This window comes from Leopardus geoffroyi, chromosome B1, assembly GCF_018350155.1.
Source record: "Leopardus geoffroyi isolate Oge1 chromosome B1, O.geoffroyi_Oge1_pat1.0, whole genome shotgun sequence".
Classification (NCBI taxonomy): Eukaryota; Metazoa; Chordata; class Mammalia; order Carnivora; family Felidae; genus Leopardus; species Leopardus geoffroyi.
Window position 1 is genome coordinate 163,521,713 of NC_059327.1, and position 24,809 is coordinate 163,546,521.

The window sequence follows — 24,809 nt, forward strand, 5'->3', positions numbered from 1 at the left end:
AATGTCTCCCATTTTCCTGGTTCTTCACACACGTTGTAAGTTTGAGGGATATCTAGGACACTAAGGATGTAAAATTTGAGAGTCCTTGGGTTCTATTATTTTTTCTTCAGTGATTATCGTGTTTCTTGAACTTCAGCAGGCAGTTTTTCTTGGTTGGACTCCAACTACCGATCCAACTACAGCCACTTGAATCTTGGGTCAGCCCTTTTGTCTGTAGCCGAGTTGCTGAGAGTGTATCCTGTGCATAATGTGCTCAGGAGTCAGGCAGAGATGAGGACAGACAGAGTCGGGGATTCCTTCCCAGACTCATTCCCTTCTTGCCAGTAGACATGGCTTCCCAGATTCAGTTTTCTGGTTCCAAAACCAAACAGACTGCATTTGTTTCCCAGATAAAGGCTGTGAAACCATAAGGTTATTGTATACAACTGTCCTCCTTCAGGTACGGACTTCCCTGTGTTTATTCTCTTAACGCTTTCAGGTAGCTTCTTTTATTTATAGTTCTCTGAGCTTTATATAGTTTTCTGGAGGAGTGTTGAAATCATAAGATTTTAGTCATTACTAGAGCCAGTCTTGAACTTTCATTTTAGTGAGGGAGAGTCAGACAATTAAAAAAAATACAAATAAAACATTTATACTGTGATGAAACGGTTGTATCAGTTATCTATTGCTTTGTTACAAACCACCCCAAAACTGAGACTTAAATCAACTTTTGTTCATTGTAATTCATTCAACTGTGGGTTGGCTGAGGGTCACCTGATCTAGGCTGGACCTGGCTGAACTCGGGTGTTTCTGTTTCAGCTGACTCACTTGTATGTCTACAGGCTAGCTACACGTTTTGTTCTAGCCTGGTCTTGTCTGGGGCACCTTAGTGAGAACAGCTCTCTTCCATGGGTCAGTCTCTCATCTTCTTCCTGGGGATGGTGGGCTACCCTGGGCTTATCTTTCTTATGGCGCTGACAGAAATGAAGTGAGCGATTTCATAAGTCCTTGTTCAAGCTTCTGCTCATGACGTGTCCTCTAATATCCCACTGGCCAAAGCATTCAGATGGCTGAACTCAGAATCAAGGATAGGGAAGCTTGTCTCTTGATGGGAGGATCTGTAAAGTCATATGGCGAAGAAGCCAGTATAGGCAGTGGTGAAGATCTGGGGCTTTTTATGCATCCTACCATAGCAGTAACAAGTGCCATTAAAAAAAAAAAAAAAATTAGCCTATAGATGGTAGTATAGCCTACTTATTCATTTAATGTGGTACCCACCATGCAGTAAACCTTTGCCAGCTCTTAGACCATGTTAGGCCATTTGTAGTTTTTATACCCCTCTCTGGCTTAGTGACTGTTTCCTTTTTTTTTTTTTTTTTTGCAAGTTTATTTATTTATTTTGAGAGAGAAGGAGCACAAGCACGGGAGGGGCAGAGATAGAGAAGGAGACAGACTCCCAAACAGGTTCCGTGCTGTCAGCGTAGAGCCTGACGTGGGGCTTGAACTCCTGAACCATGAGATCATGACCTGAGCCGAAATCAAGAGTTGGACACTTAACGAACTAAGCCACTCAGGTGCCCCGACTTTTACTTCTGAAAGCACTTCACGTGTGTTGTTTTATCCTTATGACAGCCCTATGAAATTGATGTTCTTACCGTCCCCACTTTACAGATGAGGAAACTGAGCTACACCGAGGCTAAGTGGCCTTAAGTCGTCCACTGCATGGTGGCAGAGACAGGATATGGAACTGGAAAGTTCATATCCTGCCTCAATACCCTTCCTTGTGTATACTAATGGAAATATAAAAGATTGTGCCCACCCTCTGAATATTTCTGTAGAGAATGGCCTAGCGGTAGAGTGTTGGGTCATAGGGTAAATGTCACACTTAAAGGAGTGTTTTCTCATTTGGTTGCCAATTGGCAGAACACTTCAAGGTTGTTGCTGAGCTAGTTTGCTCCTCCCACTGCCAGAGAGTAAAACGCCAGGCTGCCAGTGAACTTCTGGCAAGTGCAAGCACTTACTCGGTGAGCTTGGATAGGTACGAGAGCCAGGATCGGTGTGATGTGAACTGTAGGGGCTGACAAACAGCTGGGCCAGGGAGCCAGCCCCCGAGAGCAGGCCGCAGCATGGGGCCCGTGTGAGCCAGGGCCCCCGGCCAGCTCCGGGCCCAGCTGTTACCACAGACAGCACAGGGCTCTGCAAATGATGGCCACTTCCCAAGCTGAGAGACAGGTGCACGTGCTGTTAGTGTGACTGTCCAGCCCGGCTCACACTAGGCTCCCTGGCCCCAGACACGGTTTGGATGACGAGGCGCAGGAGCGAGTGATTTCAAGGGATTGGCAGTTAGCCTCACGAAGAGGTGACCGTCTGAGCCGGGGGTTTTCAAAGTCTCTTGTCCTTACTCCATTTCCATTTTTATCATCGTGCCAGTCTTGGCCATGCGGGTGTTTATTTGATAACTTCCTACTTTGAAATGATGGGGAAAATGAATAGAGAGGAAGAGACATCTGGTTGAGTGTTCACTGCTAAAAGTTCTAGATCAAGGCTGGAATGGGACCGTGGGTAAATTGAGAATTTGCGATTTTCTCCAGGTCGTCTTCAGCGTAGCTGGTTGCCAGCGAGCGTACAAAACCGTACGTGGCTGTTTCTGCAGTCGTGGGGTTTGGTTGCCTAGGAGCATTCAAAATTTTATCTATGTCTATTATGTATTTTGTACCTAATACTTTTTTTTTTTTTTTCTTATTTTGCTTCAGGTTAGTAGCAAAGACGAAGATTTTCTTGACCTCTCTGTCGATGTGGAGCAGAATACATCTATTACCCACTGTCTGAGGTAACCTCATGAATTCTGACTATGATCTGAGATTTGGATCAGACCGGTAAATAAGTTGGGGGGGAGGGGGGGAGCGGGGAATCCTGTATTTCCTCAGGAGGTAATCTTCCTTTCTGTTAAACCCATATAATCCTATTATTTTCTGTTTCTTCTTTCCCAAGAGAGATTAAAAATAAATATATGTGGTCTAGAGAAGGATCCTGCTGAGAAGAAAGAGGATCAAGTGGAAGTCATTAGTCATTAAGTTTAAAAATAAGTTTTAGTCTTTAACACAGATGTGGGCTTTCAGCTTTCATCAGTTTCTCTCTCTCTCCTCTTTGTCTCCTTGACACAATCACACAATTAAATGCTGCACATACCTACCGTTACCCTTTTTTTTGTTTTGTTTTGTTTTTGTAAGCTAATATTAAAAATTATGTACTTGAGCGGAGACCCGGTGAGGGGGACTGCCTCTCCTCCACCTTTCGGCATTCTGTGGAGATCGTTAATAGAAGGAATTCTTCCTTGTTAGGGTTGAGAGAAGGTACGAGCCTGGAATGCAGGAACAGCTCATGTCCAGGGTTCCATGCGTGTCGTGTATTGACTTGAACATTGGAAATGTGCCCAGAGTTGATACGGAGACACGATTCCCTTTTCCCTACTCCATCCCTTCTTTCCTGTCCTGTTTTCAATAGGCCGGGAGGGCTAAGCAGCAGCCCAGCCCTGCTATAGCCACTAGGCATGGAGAAGTGAGTGGCAGACACATTCCGGGCCCTCACAGCACTTACATCCTAGGGGGGATCCACAGGCAACGGTTGGTGCCTCCAAGAAATTTAACAGGTCCACAGAGTGCGTGGTCATGGGGGTGCCAGTGTAGATAGACCTCGTGGTCAGGGCAGGCTTCCCCGTTGCTCAGGAGCCCAGAGCTCTGAGACATTTTATAGTGTCTAACAAGGCACTGTTGATTTTTACCAATGGTGATTGGGTGACAGAGGTGTTAGTCCAGGTTACTTGGAACCTTTTAGAAGGATAGGTTAAGGGGACTCGCTGTGGTGGTTGGCTGTTAGAAAGTCATCTTGCAGGGCAAAGGCACCAACGTCAACATGGGAGAGTGTCTTGCTTCATCTGGGTTTCATGTTTTGTGTGAGCAGGTGGGGAGCTGATTGCTTTCTGATTTCCCAGGGCCCCAGGTTCCCCTCCGCTCCCCCATGAGTGACCAGTTACCCAGCACTTCCTGTTGGTGTGGCCCACCGGCCCTTGTGTCCAAGTGCCTTAGGCCCAGATGTCTAGGACAGGTGTGTTAACTCTTTATTTGCCAAGTGTTTTGTAGGCCAGGGTGGCCTCTTTCTTCTGAATGATTCTGTTTATAGCATGGGTTCCTAATATTCCTGTGACAAGAAGCCATTTTTTATTTCCCCAAGGTCTTATGATCACAGGGAGTGGGGAAAGTTATGATTTTGCCAACGTCAGTTGCAGACAAAGGACTGGGAGGAAAGGTATCACTTGCCCATCCTGCCCCTTTTTATTTTGTTTTTTTACGTTTATTTATTTTTGAGAGGGAGAGAGCCCACAAGCAGGGAAGGTGCAGAGAGAGAGGGAAACACAGAAACCGAAGCAGGTTCCAGCCTCTGGGCTGTCACCACAGAATCAGGGCTGTCAAACCTACAAACCCTGAGATCATGACTTGAGCCCAAGTCAGAGGCTTAACCACCTGAGCCACCCAGCTGCCCCTCATTCCCCGCCTCTTTTTTTTTTTTTTTTTTTTTTTTTTTTAAACAAGTGGGTGTTAGGGAGCATTTGGAGTTAGATTGACTGCTTCCCCTTCCTTCTCAGAAATTCCTGGGCTGCTCAAAAGGGCAGATGGCAGTGGCTGTAGCTTTGAGATCTCAGTCAACCAGCTAGAGGAGGGCTAACTTGTTAGTTATAATTTTAATCTTTGGGGAACCTTGTTATAAAGAAATGTAACCCAGATTTACGTTTCTATTATTATCATTATTATTTTGAGAAATGTATATGTTAGTCATGCATACCTGATGTAGAGGTGTTTGGAGACGTTAAAGCTGGGATGGATGAGCATGAAATAGCTTCAGAACGCCTTTTTAAACATTAGATTCCCATCCGATTGGGCTTTCCCGTCTGATATTCCCGAATTGCCTGCCCTGCCGCCATTTTACATCATCCCTAAACTAGACCTTGACTGACTTCCCCACACCTGCCCTCACGCAGGCAGGCCTGACATCACCCCCACAACAGGAAGACAGGCCCTGCCAGGCCCACCCACCCCCACCCTCACCCTCCCGGAGAGTATTGTGCTGGGAGTGGCGGCTTTCTCACCTGCCCCAGAGGAGTGATGGGGGGAGCCAAGGCCCCAGGGGACTAAATGATACCAGCTGATCATTAGCATTTTCTGTCTGAGACAAGGGAGAAGGAATGATTACAGATCTTGATCTTTTGGGCCCCATTCATGGTTTAATTTCGTTTGCATTCTTAAAGGTTTGTTTTTAAAATTAGAACTATGAATTTTCTTTTTATGTTTGCACCTCTTCTGATATTTTATCTTTCCTTCATTTTGACGGCCAAAAAAAAAGTTAAAAATCAAGCTAAAATTGTAGGACGTTTTTTTAATGTTTGTTTATTTTTGAGAGAGAAAGAGCGTGAGTGGGGGAGGGGCAGAGAGCGAAGGGGACCGAGGATCTAAAGTGGGCTCTGTGCTGACAGCTGGGAGCTCCACTTGGGGGAGGGGGGGCTTGAACCCAGGAGCTGTGAGATCATGACCTGATCCGAAGTAAGACCCCTAAAATTGTAGGATTTGAATGTAGGGCCTTTGCCACCTCCTTTCAGGGGACTTTAGATGACCGATTACAGTGTGTTTTCACTGCTTTTGTTGCAGAGAAATGATGAAATAAATAGTGGTTCTATTCAGGGTACAGGCCTACAGAAGCCATTAAATCCATACTGTAACTGACCTACATTCCAAATATTTCATATGTCAGTGCCTTGTCTTAGGCCCGGGGAGCCTTCGGTATCAGAAGTGAATACCAAGATACCAAGATAGTTTTTTCTTTTTTTTGAAAAGTTCAGGGATGGCCTCAGGCAAAAACTTCAAATACGTGAAGTTTATCTTAATTACCCTTCTATGGCCTTTTGGGTAGTTTTTGTCTTTCACTTCAGTGCCTTAGTCTCCCCTGTGGCTCCTTTACAGAAACCTTCTCTTGAAGCGTTCCACTCTCTGAAGCACCTTTTTTCCCTTCCCCTGTCCTCCTCTCCTATTAAATGTCCGTTCTTCCAGCGCTGCCGAGGTCAGCTGGGAGGAAAGTAGCTTTTCATTCTCCCGCAGCTGTTTTAAAAATGTATCCTCTCTAAAACGAATTATTTTTCTACTTCTTTTGGAAAATTTCTTTTAAGTACTAAGTTCATGTATCTCCTGTCCCCACCACACATCCATTGCTGCATGCTTGTTTATTGGTTTCTCTGTTTTGTTTCTCTGACCTGTATTGGGTTATTACTGATATAAAGTATTTTCTAATAGTTGACATCTAAGTGTTTCTTGTGGATTTCTTTTTTCAGTCTTCTTTAATACTCTGCTCATTGGTTCTCAAACTTTGGTGTGTATGAAAATCACCTTGGGGAAGTTTATAAAAATGGGGGCCTAGCCAGTATTCAACTTCAGTGAACCCAGGCCTCTCTCTCCCTCTTTTTTTTTTTTTTTTTTTTTTTTTCTTTTCCTTTTCAGAGCCAGGGCCCAACAATGATTTATTTGTTTTGGGCATCATATTCTTTTAATTCCAGTATAGTTCACATCTAGTATTATATTAGTTTCGGGTGTACAATATAGTGACTAAGCAATTATACAACACCCAGTGCTCATCACAACACTTGCACTCCTTAACCCCCCTCACCTATTTCACCCAGCCCCCACCAACCTCCCCTTAGTAACCATCAGTTTGTTCTCTGTAGTTGTATCTTTTTTTCCTTCCTTTGTTTTGTTTGAGTGAAATCATATGGTATTTGTCTTTTTTGACTTATTTCGCTTAGCATAATACACTCTAGCTCCATTCATGTTGTTGCAAATGGCAAGATTTCACTCTTTTTTATGGCTGAATAATATTTATGGCAGAAATACACACACACACACCCACACACACACACACACACACACACACACACACACCACATCTTCTTTATCCTTCATCAATCGTTGGACACTTAGGCTGCTCCCATAATTTGGCCCTGGCCATATTCAACTTCAGTGAGCCTTGGCCACTATTTTTAATTAATTTTCTTGGTGATCCTAATACCACCAAAGTTTGAGATCTGCTGCTCTAAATCTTTGCTACTCAAACAGTGGTCTGTGGGCTAGCACCATTGACATCACCTGGGATCTCATTAGAACAGCATCTCAGGTCTCCCCCAAGAATGAATGAATGAACCAGAATCTGCATTTTGACAGGATCTCCATGTGATTCAAGTGCATGTTAAGGTATACAAAGCACAGAGCACAGTGGCTCTCAGACTTTGAAGCATATTCTTAAAGGGAAACTTTAAGAACAATAATGCCTGGATTCTACCTGGAGAGATTCTGGTGTAATCAAGTGGGGGCCTGGGGGAGGAATTAGGCATTGAGTGTGTTTCGAAAGCTCCCCGGGTAACTCTAATGGGCAGCCCGGAGAACCACTGATGTTGCCGATGTCAACCCCAGAACAAAGTTTCCCAGCTGGTGTGCACCAGGAAATAGGTTACAGGTGCGGATTGATCCCCTTGGCTCCTGGGAGGTCAGGCACAGCCTGGAGCTGCTCTGGGCTAACTCTTCTACAGGGTAAACTTTTCTGTGGGGATAATGACAGGACACTTATCGGGAAGTGTTGTTTGAGAATTAAAAAAAAAAAAAATCAATTTCTGAACTATTGCATTGAGTGGAAAAGTTAAGACTGTACTAAAAAACGTGTCAAACATGGACATAACCTTGTTGGACACAAGGCTTGGACACAACGGCTGTCTTTACAACAGTCTTTCCACCCGGAAACATACTCTTTCTTCAGGTTTTCAAGTTTTCTTTCATACATTTTTCTAGAATTTCATAGTTTTCTTTATAAAGACTTCTATTTCTTACTAGATTCATTTCCAAAGTATATTTCTGAACGATGTTTTATTGTTATTGTAACTCTTTGTAAAGAAATACAGAGTTTTGTGCTTTCCCCTAACCTTACCTCTGTGCTTTGGTCATTTATCCTGAGCATCAGAAAGGCCTCTCTACTCTCTCCCTCCTCTTTGACTTTCTCCTTGAAAGGTTCCCTCACCCCTTGTTGCCTGCTTTGATTCCAACAACTGTACAGCCTCTATTGACAGACCTGCTCTGCCTCCGAGTCTCCTGCTGGGGTCAGCCCTTTTCCCTGATGTAGCCTCATTTTCCACTTCTCAACTCACAGATGCCCCGGAAGCATTGCCCTGTGTCTCGTGGCAGTAAGCCCCCAGCCAGCCGGGGTGTGGCAGGATGGAGGTGAATTTTAAATCAGGTCTTTATATTAAGTACTAACTTTTGCTAGATTTCCACTCGTGTGGGTCTGCAATCACCTCAGAAAACTTTCTTTGAAAAGTAAGAGTAGAAAGTATTTAATTCCTTATTCACTGCTGTGCTTGCCTTGGTTATTCTGGCTCTTGAGCTGGATAAAGAGCTGTATCTGTGGTAGAAATCCCATGGATATGAACCTCCACCATCACCTACCCATATTCTCCTCCCCCCATCCCTGGTCTCCCCCGGCCCCATTCCACCCCAACCCTGTGCAGGCCAAGAAAGGATTTCACATCAGTTACTTCATTAAAGAGTTAGTCTGGGGGCACCTGAGTGGCTCCTTTGGTTGAGCATCATCAGACTCTTGACCTTGGCTCAAGTCATGACCTCACGGTTCATGAGTTTGAGCCCCACGCCGGGCTCTGCGCTGACAGTGCGGAGCCTGCTTGGGATTCTCTCTCCCTCTCTCTGCCCCTCCCCTCCTTATGCTCGCTCTCACACTCTCTCCAAATAAATACATAAACTTAAAAAAAATAAAATAAAAAGGAGTTAGCCTGTGTTCATTCAGTTAAGTGTGAGTCTGTATTACGCACCGAGCAGCTGAGATCTGAGATTTGAGTATAATTGTCTTCTAAATCATTTTCTTGCCTCTCAACACCTCCTGTCCTTCCTCCGTAGTGCTGCCAGAAATGGTTGCTCTAGAAAGCACTGTCTGGTTACATCTTTTCCTTGCTGAGCCCCATCAGTGGATTTCCAGAGTCACAGGGTCCACACCAGCTTCTAAGGCACACCCACACCTTGCTTCCGTCTCCCTATGCTGGAGCGTTCCCTCTGTCTGGAATGCTTGCCTCTTACCCACCTGCACACTTTCCTTCTTCGAGAGCCTGACTTCACATCACCGCTTGGAAACAACTCACATTACCCCAAGTTCATTTCTCCCTCCTCTGTGCTTTCCCCTGGACTTTATACACGTGCTTCTGTCTTCACTCAGCCAACAAATATTATGGAATGCTGTGCTGCATTGGGCCTCTTCATGGTGCTGGGGCTGCGGCAGTGAGTGAGACAGAGTCATTGCCCACATAGAGGGAAGGCATGTAATCAAATAGGAGGATGGTTTCAGATAAGGGTAAGTGCTCAGAAGAAAACAAGACTGCAAACCAGATAGAGGCTGAGTGGGTTTGGAGAAGGTGGACAAAGAAGTCTCCCAGGAGGTGACATTTGTGCTGAGCTCTGAGCAATGAGCAGAGGCAGCCATGGAAGCATCTGGAAATGAGCTGTTAGTGCAGAGGAAGCAGCACCTGCGGAAGCCCTGAAGCAGAAAGGGTATGGCATTCTGGAGGGACAGGAGAAAGCTGCTGGTGTGGCCCAGGCCGGGTGAAGAAGGTGAGGCAGGGTAGGAGATGAGGTCAGAACAGCTAGGGGTATGGGGACTGAGGGCCTACTGGCCATGGCAAAGAATTCGAGTTTCATTCTGAATTGCACTAAGGAACTGTTGAAGCATTTTAGGCAGGAGAATTGTATGAAATTATTATTTTTTCTTTTTTGAGAGAGAGATCGTGGGTGGGGGGGGGGCAGAGAGAGAGAGAGAGAGAGAGATACCACAAGTGTGGAGCCTGACTTGGGGCTTGATCTCACAAACTGTGAGATCACGACCTGAGCCAAAATCAAGAGTCTGACACTTAACCAGGTGCCCCTGCAATGATTTTTCTTTTTTAATGTTTACTTATTTTTGAGAGAGAGAGAATGAGTGAGGGAGGGACAGAGAGAGAGGGAGAGAAAATCTGAAGCAGACTCTTTGATGACTGCAGAGAGCCTGACACGGAGCTTGAACTCGCAAACCTTGGGATCATGACCTGAGCTGAAGTCGGACACTTACCCGACTGAGCCACCCAGGCGCCCCTGAAATGACTTGTTGACCTGCACTGAACACTTAGGCGGCTCGCTCGCATGTGTGCGTGTTAGACTGTGAGCAGTGTGAGGGCAGGTGCCTCTGTGAACCCCTAGCACCAAGCCCAGAGTGCTGTCAGTAAACATTTGAGTAGTGAATAAATGAGAATCTATGTTTTCTTTTGGTAAGCTCTGTTTATGTGTGTGAGTCCATAACACCACGTAAATAACACTTTCTGTTTAATAAAATCTGATCATTCTGGTGCTAGGATACTCCCTATGAATAAAGAAACATCACAGGCTTTCTCAAGACTCTAGGGTATTATTATATTCTGGATGTTCTTCTCAGCCTTTGAAGCGGTACCACAGGAATGTTAAGTAGAATCTCAATGACCAGAAAAGAATGAAAAGCCATGACATTTAAAAAATGAAAACTTATAAGTAGTGCAGTAAGTCTCATGATAGGGGTGAATACAGATATAACATCACAATGACATTTGTTCTCAAAAGGAGCCGGGGGGGGGGGGGGGCTGGGGCGGGGGCGGGGGGGCGGGGAGCTGGGGATTGTAGAAAGCTGGCATCTCCTGCTAACTTGGGATTTTCTTAGTTCAATATAAGGGCAGTTGTATGTGATTTAAATTTCATTATCTTTACTTTCGTGATCTTAGAAAATACAGACTCCTGAGATACCCTGTTTTTCATTAACTACACAATAATGTCACCTTGCATTTTATGTGATTGAGGTTTTTGGACCTGACTTACAGTGTAATGATGGACGTTTACAATAGTATTTTCTGTTATAATTTTTAATCTCCAATTTATAGGTAGTCTTGTTAAAACTTGGTATTTTTTTAATCAGTTGGAAACTCTATATCTATTTGTGTCCCACTTAATAAAGCTATCCTTGGAAATCTCCAAAGGTGAAACCATAACCCAGTCCAGCAGACATGCTGTAATGGCAATCATAGCCCCTACTCATAAGAAAAGTCTTTTCTCATTACTTCTTTCCCTGCATTCACTTAAAAATTACCCTGCAGGTGATAAAGGGTTTAAAACATGGTGTATACTAAGTACATTTTGGACTGTTTTTTGAGTTGAAAATATTTTTCTCTGCAGAGACTTCAGCAACACAGAAACACTGTGTAGTGAACAGAAATATTATTGTGAAACGTGCTGCAGCAAACAGGAGGCCCAGAAAAGGTGTGTAAAAGGGTTTAGCCCAGAGGGTGGCTTGGTTTTGAGGGAAGGAACCATACCTGATTTTGAATCCCAGTTCTGTGGGCTTGTGGCCAAGTAGCTTTGAAGAAGTCAATTGCCTTCCTCCCTAGATAAACTAGGATAAGAGTGCCTGCCTTGGAAAGTTGTCCATTTGTCTGATCGTTTGATCATTTGTTCATTCATTCGTTCAGCAAATATTTATTGTGTGCTGTGTATCAGATACTATGCTGGGTTAATGAGTGGTGGTCAGATATAATTACTATTTTCTTGTGATTAAAGACAGATTATAAAAAGGATTTAGCATAGAGTGTAACACATAGTAGATATCTAGTAGAATTGTTACTTCATATTGGAACTTCTTATTTAGAGGCACAAGAGGTTTAAAAAGTTAATGATTTAATGTGGAAACACGAGGAAACCAATAACACATCAGTTGCATGGATAGGTGATAAGAAGCATCACATTCTGAATTGATACAGGATCCATGGTTGCCTTTTTACCAGCACCGGCAAGTTAGAGCCCCTGGACAATGTGTGCGAATCAGTGATTCTCTGTTATCTGCCCCCGGAAGCCAAGAAACTTGACATTTTAATTATCGTGTGAAGCCTTACTGTGAATTGAATTTACCCTGCCCATGGTTGTGGAATATTCAGAATAGCTCACAGAAGCTCATTACCGCCATCTAAAACCTTCAGGGGTCTTGAGCTGAGGTTGAAATCATTTCTCTGCTCAGCCTTCCCTGCTCTTCCCCCCTAGACATGCACATCTTTCCTTGCTGCCTCAAAACTTACAAAGGTGACTCCTTGTGGCAGATGGGAGTGGAGTGATAGCTGGTTAACTTTTGTGAGTCATCAGGGGAGCTCACTTCTCCCTGTCCTTACAGTCTCAGTCAACCCAAGGCCAGCCCAGGCCTTCCTATATGGCATGAAGGCATGTTCATTAAAATACTGTGTGTTCCTGTAAAATATCAGGCTTCCCATGATTCTTCTGTTTCTGCAGACGTTATTTTGCTTATTTTTACGAACAGGGTTGTACCTCAATAGATTCCTGAACAACAGTCTCTTAAAATTTGTCCTTTTCAAATAATATGCATTGAAAATGTGTGCATGCTGAACAGCATTGACACTGACTCAGGGCATTCCTAGAATGGGGGTCCGGAAGGGGACCAAAGATCTCTAGGACCAAAGATCTCTATTCCAGCAGAGTTGTCTCCATAAACTATTGTTTTTATGAATTTTTTTTTTACCAAGGAATATTAATGGTCACCTAGTGAAAAAAGATTTCTGTGTTCATGTAAGTTTGGGAAATGCTACATCAGACAAAAGAGAACAGTTCCTTTACTGTAGGATTTCTCAGAACCTCTCTGCCAGTGCACAGGGAGGAACTTTGAAATAGAAAGTAGCTGTCCAAACTTGGCCCCAGGAATCCCGCCTCTGCTGATGTCTCCAGTGCTCCACAAGCCCAGTTTGGGAAGTGTGGCCCTTAAGCCAACCCCTACATTTTACGAGTGGGGAAACCAAGAGCTAGACGAGGGGAAGGACCGACACTAGAGTGAGTGAGCGTGAGCCCAGCGTGCTTGGTTTCCCCCAGCGCCCCCCCGTGGTCCTCAGACCCCAGAAGTCCATACCGCAAGCCTTCTGCTTGTCCTCTTCCCAAAAGTGGTCACCCCTCCTCTCCATTATCTCCAGGCGGGGTGGAGGGGGGTGTGGCTGTCCAAATATTGTTCCTTTCTGGAAGGCAGGGGGCAGTAACGGAGAGCAGTTGCACACCGTATTTGCATTGGTACAAAACTTCAGGACTGTCTCCTTTGGCCAGAGAGAAACAGAGCTGCTGTTGCCCTCCTCTCCTGCTGGCTGTGCCCGGTTAGCCGAGCAAGCAGGTTAACCAGCTGTATGTGTGCAAGCATCCTTTTATTCTTGCGGGCGGTGTGGTTACTTGCCGACCTGAAGTCTGTTAGACCCCTTCTGCTCTCCGTTTGTGTGGCAGCAGTGTATTCTGCCCCCCAACAGCTCTTAGGGGGTACAACTTCTTTTCTATTTCGTGGTTTCTTAGGATGAGAGTAAAAAAGCTGCCCATGATTTTGGCCCTGCACCTAAAGCGGTTCAAGTACATGGAACAGCTGCACAGGTACACCAAGCTGTCTTACCGGGTGGTCTTCCCGCTGGAGCTCCGGCTCTTCAACACCTCCAGCGACGCCGTGAACCTGGACCGCATGTACGACCTGGTCGCTGTGGTGGTTCACTGTGGCAGGTGAGGGCAGGCGGAAAAGCGGGGCGCACGGCGGGGTGCACGCGAGAAGGGTGCCGAAACAGAGGCAGCTATGCCTTTCCTGGGCTGTGAGACTCCGTAGTAATGGGACTTCTGAGAATGTCTTCCAGGCTCTTATCTATCATCTCAAAATAAATCCAAAATGTACTCTTCAAGATATTCTTCATGCAGTTTTTAGCCCTTCCCCAACCAGAAAAAAGAGAGTAAGAGAGAAGGCTCCTAGATATGGAGAAGAAAAGTGTTTTGCTGAAAGTCCTTTGAGCAGATATTTTTTTCTTCCATAGCTATAGATACAAGCATGGGAAAGTCCACTGAAAATACACCTGTTTGTTATCCTTTGCTCAGCTGGAAGAGATTTGTGTTCTGTCGTTCCCCTGCCCTTCTGGGTTTTACGTAGGGGTGTGTCACTGAACAGGATTATTTTCTTCTCCATCTGCCTGGATTGGATTTTGGTGCACAGACCATAACAAGAGGATGCATGGTTCCACACAGAGGAGTAGACTGATTTCCTTTTCCCCCTGCACGGCGGCGGATGCTTTGCCTCTGAAGCACCTTATTTGTCCCATGCAGAGCGGACTCGAAGTCACAGGATCCTTTCTTACATTCCCAGTGTTCTGTGTTTTGGTCAGTTATAAGCCAGCTCTGTGGTTTTCCTGAAGAGGAATTCCACCAGTCATTTTTCTAAAAAACACACAAGGCTCGTGATCTGGAAACTAGCTGTGAATGCTGGGTGGGACCTCGTGGCAGGAACTGGAAGGTCTTAGGGCTGGCAGAGCCTGGTACCTGGAGGGCATTGTGGCCGAGGTGGGCAGTGGGCTGATGTGGGCAGGTGATGGGGAGACAGAAGGTGCTCAGAAGTATATACACGTTTTCAGTACGGATCTCTGTGGGTGATGACTAATCCCTAGAGCATTGGTGAGGCTAAGGCAGCGACCCCTATAGGGGACCTGGAGGGCAAGTGAGGTTGGGTTGCAGAATAGTGACTTTCTGTAATGAGGGCTCAAGGTCAGAGCGGCCCTGGCAGCAAGGGCCAACTGGTGCCGAGTCACACGTGCTACTAACTAGCATTCATTAAATTCTTCCCCACCAGAGACAGGACTGTCCTCCTACACAGAGCAGGGCTGGCCTTGCACATGGGGATCAGGTGGCTCTGGGCCGTGGATGCTGGGGATCTCCGAGGCTGGGGAGCTGAGCGTTCCCTCATCCACGCCAGGACCTCCTGGCCCATGGATGCAGCTGGTGCGGTCTCATTCTCTGATTTCGCCCGCAGTTATTCTTTGAACCCTTGTTTCTTGGGTTCGTAGCAGAGTCCAAAGGTACAGCAGTGGTGAAGATCCACGGGCCCTGTTCTCATGAGGCTGAGCCTCTGGCGAGAAAGATAGATAATTAGCAAGTAAGCACACCGCCTGTCAGCACCAAAACAAAAGCACTGGGAGATGACTTCGAGTTTGAGGAACGCTATGAGGAATGAACAGGGCGCTGAGAGAGAGCAGTTGAAGGTTCCTCTTCAGGGATGGGGACTGGTGAAGCGAAGCTACCAAGGTGACATCGGGGCTGAGGCCTAAGGGCTAAAATGAGCCAGGAAGGCCCACATCGGAAGAGGATCATTTCGGACAGAGTGTCTGAAGGGCAGAGGCCTGCCGTGTGAAGAACGGGAAACCAGGGGTCCAGAGCCCAGGGAGGGGAGAGAGTGGCTGGATGGCGTCGGAGAAAGGCAGGAACAGTTCGCGTGGCTCGTCTTGTATTTAAAGAAAGTGGACAGGGTCACCTGGCTGGTTCAGTCAGTACAGCATGTGACTCTTGGTCTTTGGGTTGTGAGTCAAGCCCCACATTGGGTACAGAGGTTACTTAAAAAAATTAAAAAAAAAAAACAACAGAAAACAAAGGCAAATTTGGCTTTTGAACTTTAGTGGTACACTGAAAAAACAAAACGGAACTCTAGATTTAGGGTTAAATTCTCTCAGTCGTGCAGATCTAACTAATAGTAACAGCTGTGTAGTTCCACTTTTTCCCATATTGTGTGATACATACCTTTTCCTTTGAGCACGTGTTATTCTATATTATAGTTTAACATATTTCTAAAACTTAGATGATGCCACTCCTCAGAGTTCCCCAGTGTCTTCCTGACTGACTCACCGCAGAGTCCAAAATCCGAACCACGATACCCCATGCCCCACATCTGTGGCCTCCTTCCTCCCCTCCCCCTGGCTCGCTGAAGAGCTCAGGCTCTTCAGTGAACCCCGCAGGAACCCTCCCACCCCCCACCCCTGCCATGCCCAGTACCTTTGCACCTGCTGTAAACTTCCATCACATGGTCACATGGCTCGTCACCATCACCTCGTCTCTCCTACCTCGTCTCTCAGGGAAAGTTCCTTCTGCTCAGATCTTGTGTTAGCAGAGGACTGTCACCATTGTGTATCAAATAGTACTTCCCTCTGTCACTCACCATGCTTTACTCTGCTTTATGTTTCATGGCACTTTTTTTTTAAAACGTTTATTTATTTATTTTGAGAGAGAGCAAGCGAGAGGGAGGAGGTAGGGGCAGAGAGAGAAGGAGGGAGAGAATCCCAGACAGGCTCTGTGTTGACTGTCCGTGTAGAGCCCGACGCGGGGCTCAAACTCATGAACTGTGAGATGGTGACCTGAGTCAAAATCAAGAGGCAGACACTAGACTGACTGAGGCACCCAGGCGCCCCTTCATCACACTTAGTATACATTGAAATCTATTTTAGTTTGTTCAGTACCTCTCCAGCCCTCATCCCAAGAAAGTGGGGACACTGTTTTCTTCACTGCTTTTTTGTCTGACGGCCAGAAGAGAGTCTGGCACATATTAGGTGTATGGTAATTATTAAATTATATTTGTTGAATTTGAATATCTGCTTTCCCCACTGGACCGTGGGTCTTTAGAAGCCTGACTTTTTTGCATCTTTGCAGAAGATTCCTTTATGCTCACCACAGCACCACCACGTGGGTCTTCCTCCATAAATTGTGGCCAAATAAATGTAGATATAGACGTGACCTATACCCATTCTCCTGCTGAGAGAGGTTGTTCAGGTAGATCACTGCCTAAAAAGAAGTACCTAGTTTTTGAAAGAAGTTAATGTTAACTTGATAACTTGTGTTTGTTCTTTTCCAGTGGTCCTAATCGTGGGCATTATATTACTATTGTGAAGAGTCATGGCTTCTGGCTTTTGTTTGATGATGACATTGTAGAGGTTGGTATGCAGATTACTCTATAATGGGGCTGCAGTGTAGACTGTATTTGGGGGAACGTGTATGTGCGGACATTTCCTAAAATAGGCCTGTTTTCCCATAACCTGGCTTGAAAACCATTTACATTTCTCTCAAGACTAAATTCTGCTGTTCTTTATTCTCTATAGAAAGGGAGAAAGGGGTGTGACTGGGGACTAATGAGTTAACTGCGTTCTTGTTAACTGATCAGCCATAGATGTGGGATCTCTTTGTCCCCTGAAACTGTATTCATATGTAAGTCTCATTTTCCACTGTGACTAAAGCCCTCTCTACTACAGACCAAATAATAAACTCTTTATTTTCATTTTTTAAATTTTTAATTTTTTTTAATGTTTATTTATTTTGGAGAGAGAGACAGGGTGCGAGCAGGGGAGGGGCAGAGGGAGAGGGAGACACAGAATCCGGCTCCAGGCTCCAGGCTCCGAGCTGTCAGCACACAGCCCAATAATAAACTTAATAAAAAGCTCTGTAAGCACTCTTTCATTATGCCAGATTCTTCTTGTATGGATTGATATTTAAAAATATGTTTTCAGTCTGTTGGACCTGGAAATCTTTATATTACACTCAAGTGTTCCCATATATTGATTTTGTTGTAAAGGAATACTAGCCGGAGAGAATTCCACGCTCAGACAAGGTCCGTTTTAGCTCAGAGGGTGACACTAATGGGAATGAAGTCTGACGACCTGCAAGAATTAAGGTTATTCCCCAGACCCCCCAGTTTACCATTTGAAAGACGGGCGTCCTGGCTGCTTCAAAGCATGCCCACATATGTTTGCCGATAGCTTGAAGGCTGGCCTCCCTCCTCCAGGATTTGCAATGTATGTAATCATGCCCCATTGCCAGGTCTGTGGAATTAGCTGTTTGCTGTCGAAAGTTCCCAGTTGTGATTTTGTAGCAAATAGTGTTTGCTTCAGTCTTCTTGTTCATTCCATTTGTTTTTCTTCCCTTCTCTCAGTCATCCCATTAAACAGTTGTATTGTTTTCTTTCTCTTATTGCAGAAAATAGATGCCCAAGCTATTGAAGAATTCTATGGCCTGACGTCAGATATATCAAAAAATTCAGAGTCCGGATATATTTTATTCTATCAGTCAAGAGAATAACTTGAAGAACTGTGGGACGAGTTCACATGGGGGGAACTGTTCACGGCACTATTCCCTGGTTTCTCTGCAGACTTTCCTCCCCAGTGGCCCCGCCAGTGGTACCACGCCAAGTGTAATGGTCTGGCTGGGTTAGACTTTCTCTCCCTTTGGTTTTTTACATGCAGCACTACTTGTGGTTTTATTTTAGTCTGAGGTAGAGTTAACTGCAATCAGATTGTAGTAAGATTTGTATGAGTAACAGTTGCTAATTTTAGGATTGGGGAAACGCTACGCCACCGGCTACGTCTGGCTCAATTAGAGTGACATTTCCTACGGGAAGGTCTACAGTCTGTTTTGGGTCCCTGCTAAACGTCCCAAGTGGCTTCCGGGATCTCATGTCAATGCATTCCTTTAACTTGTCCCGGGAAGCACTGCTACCCACTTGTAGCTTCTCTGCCTCTTTTCTGACGCAAGGACAGAATCGGGTAGAAGTTCACCTGTTAGGGCTGCAGCTATAGCTTTAAGTTTGTGCAAGTGAAAACGTTTAAAAGTGAGTAACCTCAATACTAAAATCATCCTCCAGGTGGAACAGGGTGGAGAGAAGCTGTTCACGGTGGCTAGCGCCTGCCTGGGGCTGTGCTCCCCTCGCCGCCCGCCGCCGCTAGGACCCCAGAGGCTAAGAAGGCACGGAGCTCAGGGCAGGCAGAGCCCAGAGGAGGACGCTTTTGTGGACAGTGAAAACTTAACTTTTCTTACCTTTCTACCAAAACCACGTTTCAGGAAGATACCCCTACGCCATTTGTTTTTAGTGATGCTCTACTTCCGTAAGGTCCTGTGAGTTGTATCTGTCCTTTATCTGGCGCTGCTAAGCTTTCCAAGGCATCCGCCCGGGCCGGCTGGTGTTCTGCAGGCTGTGGCCGCAGGGCTGAGCTACCGTGGTGACTGCTTCCGGCACAGCTCTCCTTAGCCAGTCAGTACCCACCACCTTCTCGGTCAGGAAGGACCCAGACACTGCAGTGTCACCACCATTGGCCGCATTGTACAGCTGTTCACCTTTTAACATTTCAGTCTGTTGACTGAGGCGCTGGCGAGTCCCAGGACTAATAAGAAACCTTCCCTAGAGGGACCACTGGAGTCAGCTGGGGGTGAAGGTGGGTCAAAGGAAGTGGGAGCGGGTGGGCGGAGGAATGAACAAAATGGCAACTTTTCTTTGGCTCAGACTCCTAGAACGCTTGACAAGACCGTTTTTTGGAAGAACCTCATCTCACTGTAGTTACTTTGACTTTTTTCACTTTTGTTATGTATGTATTTATTAGATCACTTGAGTATTGGTACCTTTTATTAAAAGGGTCAATTTGGCGTTTTGCTGTTGAGCTGGTTTTTGGATTCTTACAAATACTATGAGGCATAGATCTTGGCTTCCTTTGGGAAGTTGGTTGACTTCCATACACTTCTAAGATACTGTGAACATACTATTTTGTTACCTAATAAATCAGCGAATGAACATGCAAATGTTTGGCATAATGTGAACTCAAATTGAAATTGGAAATGTTAGCAGCCATTTTGTAACAATTAAGAGCATAGCACTTTATCTAGATGAAAACTGGGTTTCTTGTCTTTAAGATATCTTGAACTGTTTATTGCTCAGAACTTAAATAAGCATGCCAACACTTCATTTGTTCATGCTTGAAGTGAAATGTTTTACTTTTCACTGGAGAAGACAAAAACAGGGTGATCTTCACATTATTTTATACAAGTGATGAAAATATACCTTGCCTTATTTAGAGGCAAATTCATATTTATAAATATTTTGTCTTTTTTTTTTTTTTTTCCTCATGAAACATATGCAGTAATCACTTACCTGGAAGGTGAGTATTTATTCCGTTTTTAAGAGGAGACACTTTGCAATTGAAGGCAACTGATCCGAGGAACTGTTTGTACTATATATAACCCATATATTTGACTGTAGGTTGCAAAGTTTTTTTAAAAAAATGATGGTTCATATCTAATATATTTGGAGCTGGTTCATAAGAAAAACTATTAAAATTATCTTTGGAATGACTCTTGAGGCTAATTTGTTAGAGAAAGAAAGTTTCAATTGGAAGCCTACAGAGGTAATATCTAAATGCTAAGTCACAGATTCACTACTGTTTTTGTTTGTTTGTTTGGATTTTTTTGTTTGGTTTGGTTTGGGGTGTTTTGTTATGTTTTGTTTTGTTTTGTTTTGTTTTTGGTCTGTATGTGTGAAGAGTTTTTCCCAGTGACTTAACAGAAGTAATTGAAAGAGTCAGTTAAAATTCTGAATTCGTGGATAGAGTTTAGGAATAAAAACAAGTACGGAAGATAAAATGCGAAGGCATTAAAATGGTTGTGTGATGCAGGAGAAGAAGCTTGGAGAAAGACCAAAACACACTTATCCACCAACACTCCATCACAGCTTTTAAACTTCGAGCTATCTGGTAATTTCTTTCCTCTTCAGTAAATGGAACAAACACTAGGCAGCTACGTTTCCCCAGAATCATTTCACTTTATGTAAAGACAGTAGCATGCAAACACTTTCTCTTTCACCCTTGTTCATCGTGCAGGGCAGGGAATGGTGTGAGGTAGGTGAGACCATTCTGAGGTCAACGATAGCACAAAGGCTCAGCAATATTCCCTCAAATGGCAGGGTTTTTGTGGGTCCTTTTCTGGCAGGAGTGAGTAGGCCTGCTGTATTTCTTTTAACTGCTGCAGGGTTTTAAAATAAGTTACAGTGTTTTACACCTAGAGAAGAGAAGAGTATTTGCTTTATTGGTGACTTACTGGCTGAGCATCTAGATGATGGTACAGTTTGCTAAAAAGGCATTTGTTTAAAAGTCACTTTTTGGCAAAATGAGCTGACATCCAGTCCTGTTACGTGGATGCATTTTTCCTTCCAAGGCAACATCGAATGGACTGGTTCTCAGAGAGCCAAGGAACACAATGCAGGAGGGTGTTGGTTTGACTCGGAAGCCAGTCATATTTGGTTTTACCGCCTGGTATATTTTGGATTTCAGATGAAATGGGAAAAAAAAAAAAAAAAATGACAGGAGTGGTCCCTATGCATTTATTTTCATGGATATGCTTAATTTCATGGGCATGCCTAACAATGAACTATGTTCTAACTGGAGCTTAGGGCTTATTTTAGATATTGGAGTGTAGCTTTATTACAGATGGATTTTATCTTTAAACATTGCATTTTGATCAACTTTGTATATTCACGTGTATTAAAATATTGTGCACTAAATGTTTTGCCCTCATTTGCTCTTATATGGTCAAGGCATTTATCGGCACTATTGTGATTAACTCATGTAAATGGCATGGGTCAGGGAAAATTATTTCCTACTTTTCTGCCTAATTAAATTTCTGTTTTCCAGTATTACATTAATTTATTTTTGGCTTCCATTTCTTTGTAACCAAAATAGTTACTGTATTTGTGTGGCATTCATTTCATTTTGTTGCTAAAGAAAACAAGTTTAGTTTTTATTTAAAATGATCTGTACCTTAATCTTTTTTTTTTTTTTTTGTAACCAAGTCAAGCACTTTAAGCAATAATGTCAATCTTGTGAAATTTCAATCAGTTTAACACCCTGCCTCTAAAATTGTTTGCAAAAAAAATAAATAAATAAAATAGGAATTCCCTTCCTAGAGAATTATATCTTGGTAATGTTACACACATGGACTTAAAATCCTTTTTATAAAATGTGAGTTATTGGCAAGTCTCATGTCTGGCTAATCATTCCAAATGTAATTTTGAAGCGGTGGAAATGTATAGAACATTCTGGTCATTGTGACGTATAAAGGCAATGCTACTGTCAAGGTTCTGGAGGTAACTCATCCCTTGCGCCGAGTAAAAAAAGATCAACAGAAGTAATCCAGAAACCTGTATTTGGGGAATAGCAAATTGAGGGTATCCATGGGTAGGGGGTGGGGAGAATTAGGGGCGGTGTATTAGGCATCACAGTGAATTCTGTAGCTGGGACTCTGCATATCAACACATCCTTTCCCAGTTAGGCAATAAAAGATCCGTTCCTTAAGTAAGAAAGTAGCTTCCGGCTTCTGGCTTCTAGGCAAGAGCGGGCAGTGTGGCCCTGGCCCTGTTGTATTGACAGCCAGCCCCGGACCTCTAGGTGGTTTCCAAGCTGAGGTGGGAGGGACCCCAGCGGGGTGCACACCACTGCCTACACTGGCCTGCCAGAGTAGGGGCAGTATGTGGCTTCCAGCCCCAGACTCAAGGTTGTGTTAAAAAGCTCAAGGCTTCCCCACCGCACCCCAGGCCCCCGCCCCCAGCCAGTCACTTCAAGGGGCCATGTGTGGGCAGGAACTTGTCATCTGAATGCATCTGTCTGGGCCCAATTATGAGAAATGCAAACCCACAGGCCAAGAGTGGGACAGTGTGCCATTAAGTCTCTCAGCTTCTGTCCCCCTTCTCTCAGGTCAAGTCAGCTGAGTGACCGAGCTGGAACAACAGAGGCTTGTGGGAAAGTCATCTGTATCCTCCATGAAGGCTGTAGGAAGGAAAGACCTCGGGAAAGCCTTTTTCTTTTCTAGGCCTGGTGTTGGCCAACTGTTAAATGGGGTCGGTAGGATAGGCCTGTCACCGCCAGAGGAACCCAGTTCCTGGGGAATAAGGAGTGTTCTCCATTTATCCTCCATTTCTGTATTTTGATACCTAAAACACCTTTAACAGAGAAAGAAGTCTCCCTTTGCCTTCTATTTACATGAAGATAATATCTGCTAAGTAGGGAAGGTTTTGATTGTGGGATAGTACTAAAACCAACCCACTTAGACCTGTCCTAGAGATGCCCCCAGTGGAGAGATTTCTAATGAAGCCATCATCTAGCACCTGTAACATGCCAGGTGTGTTGGGAGTTGGGGGACAAAGGGAGGAAACAGAGGATCTCCTTTCTCATAACCTCAAAGAAAAGATTTGTGGAAAAGAGATTTAAATTGTGGAAGTACTGTGTGTGAGAGGAATTCACAACTGAGCACAGTTTGGCTTTTGGCCTGGGTCTCCAGGAGCAGGGGGCCAGTTAGATAAGGCAGGCGGGTTCCTCTCTCCCCTGGGTCCCGTTCTCGGAGTCCCATGTTCCTCTCTGCCTGCTCCTTCGAGGGAGGGACAGCACATCTTTAATTTTTTTTTTTTTTTAATGTTTATTTATTTTTGGGAGAGACAGAGACAGAATGCGAGTGGGCTAGGGGCAGAGAGAGAGGGAGACACAGAATCGGAAGCAGGCTCCAGGCTCTGAGCTGTCAGCACAGAGCCTGAGGCGGGGCCCGAACTCAAGAGCCGTGAGATCGTGACCTGAGCCAAAGTTGGACACTCAACCAACTGAGCCACCCAGGTGTCCCAGCACATCTTTAAAAACAGCGTATAAATCTGTTATGTTGTAGCAATGGACTTGAGCGTTTTGCCTCTTAATTTCATGTCAAAAGAGCCAGAATTTTGAAAGTCTTAACAGAGGATTTTTGAATAAGATAAACAATCCCTTTACATTATTACCAAATAATTGGAGCCTGTCTGAAGTTAGCAAAACCGATCAGGGCAGGAGAGTTTCTAAGCTATGCGACTAATGACTTTATTGACTTATCAACTGTGTTCCCTTTTTTGAGTTCCTTTATGTTTTATTATTTTTTTAATGTTTATTTATCTTGAGAGCAAGGGAGCACAAGCGGGGGAGGGACAGAGAGCGAGGGAGAGAGAATTCCAAGCAGGGCTTCATGTTCAGCGTGGAGCCCAACGTGGGGCTCGATCCCATGACTGCAAGATCATGACATGAGCCGACATCAAGAATTGGATGCTAAACCAACTGAGCCACCCACGCGTCCCAAGTTCCTTCTGTTTTACAAGTGCTTTGAACAAAGCACATTAGGTAGGAGCTTACAAACAAATGAAAAGCTCCATTTTGGTTGTGAGACACCAGAGTCAGAAACGACATTAAATGTTGTAAAAAGGATTCCTAATTTTGTGCTCATTCCCCACATGATCATTCATGATAAAGTTTTTATTGATGACCCTGGCGTCGCATATCCGCGTTGTAAGTTAACGTGGACGCATCTTCACAAGTGAGCGCACAGGTTCTACTAAGGCAGTGTGGGATTCCACAGAAACTCCGAGAAGGTTGGGCGCTTGTGTCGTGGGTTGAATTCTTATTTTGTTTTTACCTCCTCCTTCTCACAGGAGGGAGCTTGGAGAAGAAAACATGTAGATTTGACTTGGCAAGAGGCAATGTAATTTAATAGTTGAAGCCACCATTTCTGTGTATTTAACCAAGTCCTCCTGAGATCCAACTCAACTGTATTTGTATTCAAGAGGCTTTTAATCCACCTTACCTGAGAGAACATTCTGTACTGGGATAACTGAAAATAAACACACAATTTAAGAGTGAGCCTTCATCCTTGCTGTAGCAAGCTGAGTCTCTTCACTAAGGAGCTCTTTTCCAGGTGAAAATTCCCTGTTTCCCATGCTGAGGGGTAGAAAAATATCTTTTTTTTTTTTTAAGTTTATTTATTTATTTGGAGAGAGAGAATTCCAAGCTGGCTCCGCTCTGTTAGTGTGGAGCCGGACGCGAGACTGACCCACCCAGGCACACCGGAAAATATTTTTAATGGGTGATAAAAGCTGCATGAAGGCTCATTCACCCCCACCCCCAGAATAAATTGTTTGGGAAAACTCTGAAAAGAGGTTGCTTCTGCTCATTTTTCCATCTCTGCAACCCCAAAGCCCAGAGAACAAAAATAAGTATGAGCTGCCGACCTAAGTTGGTCCTCTGTGCCAATCTGGACTTT

General features: G+C 44.5%; 1 protein-coding gene across 3 annotated transcripts in view; it reads left to right on the forward strand.

The window, feature by feature from the left end:
- The window catches only part of USP46 (ubiquitin specific peptidase 46), a 62,085-nt gene extending 40,346 nt beyond the window's left edge, over nucleotides 1-21,739 (forward strand). For 2 of the 3 annotated variants that reach the window (XM_045474081.1, XM_045474082.1), the window contains exons 5-9: nucleotides 2,733-2,809; nucleotides 11,301-11,384; nucleotides 13,455-13,652; nucleotides 16,807-16,885; nucleotides 17,922-21,739. In XM_045474081.1, coding sequence (XP_045330037.1) covers nucleotides 2,733-2,809; nucleotides 11,301-11,384; nucleotides 13,455-13,652; nucleotides 16,807-16,885; nucleotides 17,922-18,023 — 540 coding nt within the window. In that variant the 3' untranslated portion in view covers nucleotides 18,024-21,739. The remainder of the gene's footprint in view (nucleotides 1-2,732; nucleotides 2,810-11,300; nucleotides 11,385-13,454; nucleotides 13,653-16,806; nucleotides 16,886-17,921) is intronic. The other variant, XM_045474083.1, reaches the window with a different exon arrangement.
- The last annotated feature ends 3,070 nt before the right edge of the window (nucleotides 21,740-24,809 follow it).